This window comes from Macrobrachium rosenbergii, chromosome 18 (genome assembly GCF_040412425.1).
Source record: "Macrobrachium rosenbergii isolate ZJJX-2024 chromosome 18, ASM4041242v1, whole genome shotgun sequence".
Classification (NCBI taxonomy): Eukaryota; Metazoa; Arthropoda; class Malacostraca; order Decapoda; family Palaemonidae; genus Macrobrachium; species Macrobrachium rosenbergii.
Genome location: NC_089758.1, coordinates 19,504,412 through 19,516,733, shown reverse-complemented (window position 1 = coordinate 19,516,733; position 12,322 = coordinate 19,504,412). Strand labels below are relative to the sequence as shown.

Genomic DNA, 12,322 nt, shown 5'->3' with positions numbered 1-12,322 from the left:
GTTGATTGTGGTATGTCGCAGCCAGAATTAAAAGAGGCATATAGCCAGCAACGTCATCCCCAGAAAGACATGTTAAGAAATAATTTGTAAATATATATATATATATATATATATATATATATATATATATATATATATATATATATACATATATATATATATATATATATATATATATATATATATATATATATACAGTATGTATATATGTACATATATATACACATATATATTTTAATATATTCTCGCCATACTGAATTTGTTACACTAGTCTCTTGTGACTTGGTAAAATCCGGTCATAATTCTCCCCATAATCATTGCGTGAAGTTATATAGTAACTTAGGAAAAGCTTTATGTGTTGCGTTTTTATTAGGACATTTATGATTAAGTGAATGACTGAAGTAGAAGTAACTTGTGATACAATACCAGAGATTTCAGCTGAACTCAACTCGAAACTGCCCAAAAATATCGTATGAAACGACAAAATTTGTTCTTGGGATCTGATTATTTTAAACCCAGTTTAATTTTTCCGAGCAGTAAATTTCTTTAGAGGGTGAACAGACAACATGTTAAAGTAAATAGCTATTTGTGTATTTCTGAAGTAAAACATCGAGCTTAAATAAGAATAATTAAGCCACAATTCGAAGGACTGAAGTATAACTAGCATACATTTTCAGGGCAATATATCTCCCTCCTCAGCGGTAATATAAAAGAGGGTCGAGATGACATATCTAGCCGCAAAGGACGTTATGTACCGTTCCGAATCTTATTATTATTATTATTATTATTATTATTATTATTATTATTATTATTATTATTATTATTATTATTCAGAAGATGAACCGTATTCATATGGAACAAGCCCACAGGGGCCATTGACCTGAAATTCAAGCTTCCAAAGAATATGCTGTTCATTAGGAAGTAAGAGAAGGTACGGAGAAATACAGAAAGAAGAGATCTCACTTCTTAAAAAGAAGAAATAGATTAATAAATTAGACCAAGGTATCTCACTTCTGGGGCACTCATATACCGAGGTTAAACCGAACCAAGGCAAATCTAACCTTTGCCTATTACCCATAAATCATCGTTGTTATACACATAGAAATAAATGGATAGACATTGCAATCTACTGTGCAGAGGTTATCCACTCCGAAGAGATTTCAGAGAGAGATTTCAGAGTGGGATTTCAGTATGGAGAGATTTCAGTTTGCGATTGCATGCTGAAAAGTGTGACGTGTAATTGACAGCTCTATTATACCTGACGGCTGAAGCGAACGGTATCACGTTGTTTCATCACTCTCTCTGATGTGTAGGCTATACCGTTCAGTTTGTAGGTGGTTTTTTCTTCACTTTTGTATGTATTTGTCTGTTTGTTGCAATAATAATAATAATAATAAATATTATTATTATTATTATTATTATTATTATTATTATTATTATTATTATTATTATTATTACATGAGCATCCAAATAATGGATAATATTAACAAGGATTTTATTACCTAGATATACTAGAATTCTAAACTATATGTATTTATTCTGCAAAAATTATTATTCCAGATAATAATAATAATGATAATAATAACTATTATTATTATTATTATTATTATTATTATTATTATTATTATTATTATTATTATTATTATTATTATTATTATTATTATTATTATTAATTCCATGATCATTCAAATGACTGATGACATCAAGAATTTCATTATCTAGATATACTAGAATTCTAAATTTTATGTATCTGTTCATCAAAATTATCATTCCAAAAACAATAATAGAGGTAAAAAATGACGACTATTATTATTACTATAATAATAATAATTAATAATAATAATAATAATAATAATAATAATAATTATTATTATTATTATTATTATTATTATTATTATTATTATTATTATTATTATTATTATCATCATCTCCGATATCTATATTACCTATAGTATCAATATCATTATTACCATCTTGATTGTTATTCTCGTTATTATTATTTAAATAATTAATTTTTGATGAACATAAAACCAAAAGTTAATGAGTATTACCTTTGGTTCATGTGTTGCCGATCATTTTTTTTTTATTTAACTGGCACAGCTGAAATAATGAATATGGCGTACGAGCCTGCGCGAATCATCACCTTTCATTCATAATTGCGCATGTGATCATGCGTGTTGCAAGAGCAATATGTCTGCCTCAACATGAAATGGCGAAAGGCATCTTGCAACATTTATTATTGTTGATGCTGGCGCTGGTGTTGGTTCTTTCACTCTCATTCTCTCTTTCTCAGATTGGTGTTTTATCTCACTTGCTTCTTTTCTTGATTTTTATTTGTTTAAGCAATCATTCTCTCTCTCTCTCTCTCTCTCTCTCTCTCTCTCTCTCTCTCTCTCTTCTCTCTTTTATTTCTTTCTTCTCTCTCATCCTTAATAAACATCTTTCTCACTTCTCTATACCTCCGTCTCTTTCGCCATAATGAAGTATGTCGCTTTATCAAGTTGTCTCTTCCCCATGTGTATTGTCATAAGTCTCATTTCTAAGTTTGTATGGAAATACAGGTTGTTATTTATAACCTTGTTGTATTTAGGTGCATGGACTGTATAAAATACTACAGATATTATAAAAGAATATCTGAACGAGAACCGAAACCTGATAATGAATGTTATTATTATTACATTAGCCAATTTGGATACCTTATACTTAGTGAATCTGAATACTAATGTCTATATTTTCCTTTCCAGCTTGTGGCACTCGCCATGCCCATGCCCAAGGCCTGCAGGGGTAGAGGTTGTCGACACCTGCGCCCTGCCCATACCACCGGGCGAAACCGTGCTCCCCAGGTAGCGCCCGGTAACAAGCTTCCCCTCGGCGCCGTCAGGAGACCGATTGCCAAACGGCCGCCCGTTCCTGCCGTGAAAGTCGCCGTAACGACGGCCCCGGCAGTTCCGGAGGTCGAGCAGGTCACCGAGATGAAGATGGTGACGGATGCCGACGGCAAGGAAGTCCGCGAGGCCGGAGTCAACGGCTGGTTGTCCGAACCCACGCCTGCTCCCGACAACACGCCGTCTATTTCTAGGACAGAACCCCCCTCCAAGAATGGTACTAATTCATGAAAAGTTCTTCATTACATAAAGATTTTTAGCCACAAGATTTAAGATATAGGCTTGTACCTTCCAGTTATATATGAAATGATAAAGGTCACAGGTGCATTTGTTAGATTTCAGTATCTAATGATTTCATTTATTACGTGAAGTTTTTTGTTTTCAAACTTTAGAACCGCTTAGGCTAATGGGATGGACAACTTAATACTCTTAAATAGACCTTACTAGCCTGGGTAAAGGAAAAGAAATGTGGTTGAATCATCCAAAAAAGAGACAAACACGCTTCTTGAAAGAGGAAAGGTTGTTTATAAATCAGGAAAATCTTTATAGATATAGATATGATTTCTTTCGCTGAACGCATGATGCAATTCATAATTTTTTTATTTATCTATTTATTTATTTTGATCTTTATCAGATGAGAAGGAGAAAGGTCACGCCGAAAAGTTAGCATAGATTTTCACGTCGTTTGTAATGCATATGTCGTCCCCACCAAAAAAATAAACGTTGCCTTAATTTCCTCTCTGCCGAAAGTACTACTTAATCGTGTAACCAGTAATATACACTTCCTTACATTTATACTCATTCACCATACATACATGCACATATATATTATACACACACGTACACACACATCTATATATATATATATATATATATATATATATATATATATATATATATATATATATATATATATATATTATGTGTGTGTACACCTTTCTGTAATCTTCTAATTGTTTATTTAATTTTGCACTTTCCTCAGTGTCAGTGTTATGTCTGTATTGTTTATGGGGTTCTAATTCAGTTCACCGGAGACATGATAAATGTGTAGGTAACTACTACCTTTTTTTTTTTTTTTTTTATCTGTGGAGCCATCCTTTAGTAGGAGAAACTACTTATTTGTGAAAATGATTAATATTGTTTATAAGTCCTTCTATTCGTCTAGTCACAGATGCCTCAGGCAATCAAATTCTTGTCCGTCAATCCTGATTTCTGCCTTCGTGTAACTTTCTCTACAAATTGACAGCTTAAAACATCAATTTCTAAAAGAATGTTTCTGGAGTTATTGTTCCACTGAATTGGAAGATTTGTTCATGTTCCCAAATTCTTCAGTCACGCCACACACACACACACACACACACTCAGACACACAAGTCTGAATCGATTTAAAAATACGAAGTTGGAAAAAGAAAACATTCTTGGACTGAATATGAAGTCAAGAAGTTAACGTATGATGTCAACTATACGACGTCGGTTTGACTACAATATTGCTACGGGAACTTTGGAACTAACTTCTTTGGGCGAAAATGGTACATTAGAATTGTTATAGTGGTTTATATTGTTCAATAGGTGCCCATCTGGTTCAAAAGAATTTTTTTATTCTTGAAACTGTCGTACATATGAAGGATATCACCTAATAAAACAGCTGACATCTGATTACGAAGAGTGAAAGTTACTTTTTAGCAATACAACAAATATGCGTGAACTTTTGAGAATATCTCATTGTGTAAAGAATAAAAAAAATATTTCCAGTGTAACTAAAGGGAAAAAATTAATTAACCAGAGGTCATATTCAATTATTACCGAATTCTCATTATGGCCAAAGGCGAAGTTTAAAATAACCCCCCACCGTAATTATGAGCAAAATCATGTACCTGTAAAGATAAATCTTAGGACTGGATACATATTTAGGAAGTAACGTAGCACGCAGCCACATAAATCTTGTTGTTTAACACCCGTCTGACCCAAAAATGAAACTTTAGAGGGTCGTTATCTCATTGTTGTCCGAACTTGTCACTTATTTTTGGCTTTTCTCATCATTTGCAGTTGTGTTTCAGTGTTTTTGTTATTTACTTCCGGGTTTCAGATTCTAGTGATAGCTTATCTTGCAGTTATTACAATACTCTGTTTCACTTTTTTTTTCTTTTTAAGTTTCCCAGGTAACATACTTTCCATTCCATTATTCCGAGTGTGGAAGTGACCTCTCTTGCTCTGTCATGTAACTGTCACCAAATTTTTGTACTTCCGTCCTTTTCCACAATGAAAACAACTCTCTCTCTCTCTCTCTCTCTCTCTCTCTCTCTCTCTCTCTCTCTCTCTCTCTCACATGCATGCATGTAAGAAAAGGCTTTGATTTTTATTTTTATTTTCTATTATTATTTACATTTCACAAAGGACCTAAAAGTTAAAAATGAGAGCAATCCGTTATCAGACATGTATCTCTCTCTCTGTCTCTCTGCATATATATATATATATATATATATATATATATATATATATATATATATATATATATATATATATATATATATATATATATATATATATATGTATATATATATATATATATATATATATATATATATATATATATATATATATATATGTACATATATATATGTATATATATATGTATATATACTTCAAACCACACGAAAACTTAAGGGATTATATGGATATTTCTTTTCACCTAACCCAATTTCATTTTCTAGCAGACAAACATGGAAGCTGCGACACTCCTAAGGGCTTCGGAATCAAGTGCGCGGTTCGCTTCGACCAGTGCACAAGCGACGGCGACTGTCCAGGAACGACCAAGTGCTGCATGGTCGGCGACTGCGGTTACCTCTGCGTGAAACCTAAGCGTAAGTACAGAGACTGACTGACTTTGTGGAACGTAAGTATGGGCGTCTAAAGAATGTGCCCGCGTAGTGCTGCCATCTGGAAGGCAGGCTGAAGTTTACTTATTGTGGTTTTATATATATATATATATATATATATATATATATATATATATATATATATATATATATATATATATATATATATGTATATATATATATAAATATATACATATATATATGTATATATATATACATATATATATATAAGCTATATGTATATCTATATTTATATATATATATATACATACATATATATAAGCTATATATATATATTTATATATATATATGTAAATATAAGCATATATATATATATACATTTATATATATATATACATACATACATACATACATGTAAAGAGGGTTTCCTAGTCTCCGCATAAGGAGATAATTGAGACTTTTACCCGAGTTATTTGAACGGCAGCTGTTACGATTTCGAACGCCAAGTATGATTTATGAAGTCGAATCATCAAGCGAATTTCTAAGCATCGAAATCTACTTCTTAAATAAAAGATGTTTTGTCATTAAGGCACGTTATGCGTAAACAGCGGTAGAAGTATCGTAGATGGGCGTTCATATATGTATGAAATACCAGCTGCTCTCATTCCTAGAGAGAGAGAGAGAGAGAGAGAGAGAGAGAGAGAGAGAGAGAGAGAGAGAGAGAGAGAGAGAGAGAAAGTTAATCCGGAAACTTTTGACTTTTGAAATGGCGAGCTTATGTATATAGGTATTCATCGTTGGTAACAAATTGATTTTTTCAATAATGAAGGGAACTCATTATTCATAAGGCCACAGCGTAACTAGTCATTTCATAGGGGTAATCAGGCTTAGATTTTGTGAACATAAACGGCCATTCCTTATAAATAACTAAAGCTATTTTTTCAAAAGAGTGAACTAAATAAAATTAATGTTAGTAAGGAAGCAGAGAAAAATAATGGTTCCAAAAACGATGAAAACCTGGGTGATTTTAAGCCTTTCTGACTGAAATATTTTTTCTAGGCTATTATTGGTAAGAGGGCGAGTAAATAGCTGCACCGGAAATTACGACTGTTTATTTCAGGAAACTATTTTTCGTTTAACTATTGAACTCCAACTTTCCGTCGACCGCAGGCTGGTGGGTGTTTTATGATTTCATCACCATTTGCTACCTGAATGAAAGTGGATATACGTGTGTGACTGAAATACGCTGATGGTTTTCCTTGGTAATTCTATTTTTTTTTTTTTCGGTGGAAAATAAAGACAGAATTTTTATTGTTTTCTCAGCCCTTGAAACGAAAAATGAGAATATTTTTTTCTCTTACTAAAAGCTAAAAATATAAAATACAAATCGTGGAGTATTGAAATAATTAAAAATATATCGCGCTCAGAAACTTGTGACGTCAGAACTTAAGTGGCGGGTTTTAATTCACATCACTAAAATCACTGGCATATGAAACTGTTCCTCGTTCCATTTACAGGAATAAGAAACATGTCTCGTAAAGACGCATCGTTCTGGATAGGCTAGGTTATATTAGATTAAGTTCTGATAAATTCACCATGAAAATCTTCTTTCCATTAAAGACAGGATTAAAAATAGACAGTTCCATTTTTACTTTGTTTTAAAATGAAGGAGGAAGGGGATTTGTAATTATAAATGAGCTATAATTTTGCTAAAAATAAAAAAAAAACGAAAAGGGGAATTTGTAATTATAAATAAACCGTAATTTTGCCAAGAAAGGGGATTTGTAACTATAAATGAGCCATAATTCTGCCAAATAAAAGTCAATGAATTTCCTTGAATAAGAGCTTGAATGAGTAACATTTTCTTTTTGTTCCAGTAGTAGATGTCACCCCTGCCCGTTCACTTTCCGCTTATAATAAACAAACTCCTCCGGAAATAGTTTTAAAATTCTATAGTAACCCAAATCATAGTTCGTTCTTATTTTCTATTTAAGGTCTGTAAGTGAAAAGAAAACGAATTTATTTTAAGGTAGAACCCTAACACTTCTTAGAGGACCGAAATCTCCATAACTAGCAAATGATATGGATATATAATATATTATATGCATTAATTCTTTTCCATAGTATATGCATTTCCTGAACAAGTACATGGTGTGCGCATATCTGTTACTTCATAAACATCACGTATCGATATAGGCTTCTTATTTGTTTTAATTGTTCACGTTCTTTGTAGCTAACAGGCTATTTTTCTTGATTTGGGATATTTGCTAATTATTTTCCAAAATTATTTCATATTACATAATGTTCACTATGCTTCAGTCACTTGAAGATAAAGTGATTTCTATATTTTTTCCATGTTTATCATATTCAATAATAATTCACTGTACCAACAAGAATAATTTATATAATTTTTGATATGAGAGTTGTTTATTAATAAACAACTCTCTTGTTAATGTATGTATGTGCATGTACGTATGTATATGTAATGGGAACATGCATGAGATTATGAAGTGGAGCCCAAAGCATATCCATGCGTCATAGGGTCTTTGCTTAAAGTTATTTAATCATATATCTCGAATGTGTTATTTTTTTTTTAAGATTGACCACGCAACTGGTATATGTTTAATTCGATAACTTATTTTCATAATTTAGTCTTGCCTTATTCCTATATGATATTTCATAAAAGGCAACAAAATAGAGTAGGTTGATCTGCCGGCCAGTATTTAGACGTAAAAGTCACAAACAAGTAAGTGAAATGTTACATATAGCTCTAATTGTCATATTTAGGTGGAAAAGTTCTCTTACTGTAGAGTGGATTCCTGGGTTGTCTTTTGACAAGGTATAATTCTACTGCATGCACAGTTGCTTTAGGAAAGGGGGCTTGGACGAATATAAAAGTGATCATTAAGAAAAGTAATCATCAAAAAGTAATGATTTAAAAAAAAAAGTTTCGAATGCCGAAAGGAAGGTAATGTCTAATTTGAGAAATCTTAAGTTATGGAACAAAAGTGTGTAATTCTTTAAATGGAAAATTTCATTATTTCTGTTTCACTATTAAACTTTTTCAACGCAATTTTCGATGAACATATGAATTGGGACGCATTTCTTATGGTTCTAATAAAAAAGTTTCCAAAACATTCTGCAGCAAACTAATTGATTTTGTAAGATATGGCCAATGGAATTGCCATTTTTAGTAAAATAATTTATTACTTTATCATCTCATTACAGATTTTTTCAGTTATATTGTTTACTGGCCACAATACTTTTATTTAATTCAGTGGCTGTAATTACCTTGCTCATTTTTTCCTCAAACAAGTCACAATAGCCTAAGGTTACTTTTTATGATAACAGCAAGATTCCTATTAGGCATCCTAGTTTATAATATCAGTTATTTATAATATGTGAAAAACAGCAGTATTTCAAATGCTTATTGTACTGAGCTTCATGCTTTAAGTTTTTATTGAGAACAGATTTTAAGATGCATATTATTGTTGACTATTACTAGTAAAATGAAATACATACTTATAGAAAAATTAATCCCAATTGACATAAGTTTTTTTAAGTAACTGCTTCTGTATTTTCATGAGTTGTATGAAAGCTAACATAAGTTTTGACATTGGTATTAGCATGACTCATTAGTCTTTACTTTTTGGCTGCTTGTCCCCACTTAATAAAAATGCATTGCATGGTGCTTTATCATTGATTTCTTATATTCATTTGTTTATTTTTTCGTGCATTTGTGTAATATTCTTATTTATTTATAATACAGACTGACTCAAACATTTGCATGCAAATATATACTTCTACTTGTCTACGACAACAACAGTACTAATATTACATTCATTTAATTTAGTTGTTCTTTGTCATTCAGGGTAAATTAGTCTACTAATATCTACAATTAATAGACATATTAATAAGTAAACAATGTAACAAAATACACATTACTGTCCTTATTACAAAATACAGCAAAAATACAAAGCCGGAGGCATGTTAATGCAGCATGAGGTTAATGTGTGTATATGTGTTTTTTTTTTTTTTTTTTTTTTTAATGCCTGAGCTAATATCTGTTGCGGTTATGTGAATGCCTTTTTCCTGTGGTACATATTTACGTTCTAGTTACAGGTGCCTACTTTTTTGGGTATGTTAAATTCTTCTTCTTCCTCTGAAGGTTATTAATGGTGGCAGTATAACTGAGGGTGGTAAGGAATCTACAGTAGTAAGGACTCTCCCAGAATTGTGCTTGCGACCTCCAGGGACCTGAATGATGCTTTGGCCCTGATTCTGCCTTCGTTACCAAAGATGAGGTTCTTCTCGCATCTCTGTCATGTCATGTCATCCCGTAAGGATCTTAACTCTCTTCAGGGCAGGAGGTCTTGACCATGCTTCCAGGGGAATTGACACTAACCCAGGGACGTTCGTAATTCCTTCTAATACTAATCCAGGCTGTCAAGCTTAGCGCATCTTTCCTGGGTTGCTCTCTGTACAAACAGTTATTAACTGGTTGTGGATACCGACTGGTGCCTGGAATCTGCTGGAACGTCCTCTGGAATGATATGGGAGCTTTTCGGCAACAAGAAATCCATTTATTTTTCTTTTATGCTAATTGTCCTGTGTGATTACCTTAATTTGACAACCATTGGTTATCGACCAGCTCTACGTTCCAGCCACAGATTTATTAATGTATTTCATAAATGCAGACAAAGAAGAACACTTTCCATCTAGTTGCTCCAGTATTGTTTGTTTGGTGAAGTAGTTCGTTGGACCGAAAAGGAAGCTTTTTCTCTTAATGTGATTTCCTCTACCTTTCTACCCAGCTGTGTCCACAGGACCCAAAGAGGTGACGAAAGAAGTACCCAACAAGAAAATCAAGGGAGATAAGGTCAGCTCTCAGGGTGTAGCTGACCTTACGCCTTCATCGTCTGAAGTAACTGAGGCAGTTGAGTTACCCGAAGGTGCTGTTAAGTTGGAAGACATTATTGAGTTGCCCGAAGAAATGAAGAAGAAGATGGCAGAGGAACAGGCGAAAAAGGAAGAGGAGCGAAAGAAGCAGGAATTGGCGGGAGAAAAACAGCCTGAGGAAGAGAAGTTGATGGAGGAAAAACCAGAGGAGACCAAGAAAGAAGAAACTTCGTCACAAGCGGAGAAGGTTACTGAGAAATTAGAAGAATTCGTCGAAGAGGAAGTCTCACTGATAGAGGAAGAGCTCGAGTCCACAACAGAATTACCACTTCAAGAAGAAGGAGAAGAAGAAGGAAAAGAGACAGCAACTGAAGAATGAAGTTCCAGCAGCACAACTTCGTTCTTAGTTTTATAGCACCAACTTTAGGGTATTTCATAGTTTAAGTTGTCACTGTAAGTCATGTTCAGCCACTTTTTAAGCAAGTTGTCCTTCATTACCTGAGGGATGTGAATATTTCTGAGAGATTCATGTTTGTCCTCAATTATCTGAGGACTGACAGAATTTCGGAAATATTGAAATTTATTTCATGACAATTTTATTATTTCCGCCTTGTATTTTTTCAACTAATTTTTTTCAGTACACTGACACTTTCTGCAGGTCACTGATGAGTGACAGAATTGGTATACGAATGTAACGAATAGGTTTAAAAGAGTTTCATTTGTATTTAATTCATAGCCTAATATTTGTTTAGAATAGCAACACAGCATCGAGAAGAAGTGGCTGGAACACTCATATTCTGTACATATCGTTGATGTGTTTTGTTTTTGTTTCAAGAATAATTAGAGCATTTACTTTTGATATGTATTTTAGATGTAATATTGGTTTACACTGACGAAGGGAAGATATAGATACATGAATTAGAATGTAAAGCATCGAAGAATTTGCTCTTTTTGTCTTTCTTGTTTGCGATTAGGCTGGCACCTAATATTAACCAGGATAATATTCTCTTGCTATCTTACCATATTTCTGTTTTCAATTCAACAGATTTCCTTAAGATATTTCCAGTGGTAAATAATTCTAGAGATTTCATTGAATAGTTTAACCAGACCACTGGTTATGAAAAATGTTAAATGTTGGTTGAGTTCACTTGTTTAAGCACTTAGCGGAGATTTGCAGTAGTTAAGAAATCATCTAGTAAGTAAATACCACACATATTTTGAAATAGCAGGCACTATAAATATGACATTATGAATACTAAGAACACGGACTTATGGTTGGGCAGGAGTTTGTTTAAATGAAGATATTTATATGTTTTTTTTTTTAATTCTTCCTAGTTAAAAATCTTGAATCTTTAAAGATGTTGACATATTTCTTTTGGTGTAAATATGACTGAATGTTGATAATAAAATGCTACGTGTACAGAGTTTCAAATCAATAACCTTTTGTGTTTACATTCAATTTCGTTTTTATATGTTCGTTCAGGTTCTTCTGCATAAGTGAAATTGTTCACTTTGGCATTCTATGTTTCATAATCGTAGAGCAGTGGATAATTTTAATAGCTTTTTAGAATTCTTTTTACAAAATTTTCTTATGGTGGCCCCTTACGTAAAATAAAACTGACGCACAAATTTTGTAGGTGGCCAGTCATTTTTTTATACCATTTATTCTAGATTCTCCTCCTATTATCATGGTGCAATTTC

At 32.6% G+C, this 12,322-nt stretch overlaps 1 protein-coding gene across 2 annotated transcripts in view; it reads left to right on the top strand.

The window, feature by feature from the left end:
* Nucleotides 1-12,043, top strand: part of LOC136848170 (neurofilament medium polypeptide-like) — a 33,462-nt gene extending 21,419 nt beyond the window's left edge. The window contains exons 3-5 of one of the 2 annotated variants that reach the window (XM_067120460.1): nucleotides 2,745-3,102; nucleotides 5,600-5,746; nucleotides 10,537-12,043. In XM_067120460.1, the coding sequence (XP_066976561.1) occupies nucleotides 2,745-3,102; nucleotides 5,600-5,746; nucleotides 10,537-11,000 (969 nt within the window). In that variant the 3' untranslated portion in view covers nucleotides 11,001-12,043. Of the gene's footprint in view, nucleotides 1-2,744; nucleotides 3,103-5,596; nucleotides 5,747-10,536 lie in introns of both variants that reach the window. The other variant, XM_067120459.1, reaches the window with a different exon arrangement.
* The last annotated feature ends 279 nt before the right edge of the window (nucleotides 12,044-12,322 follow it).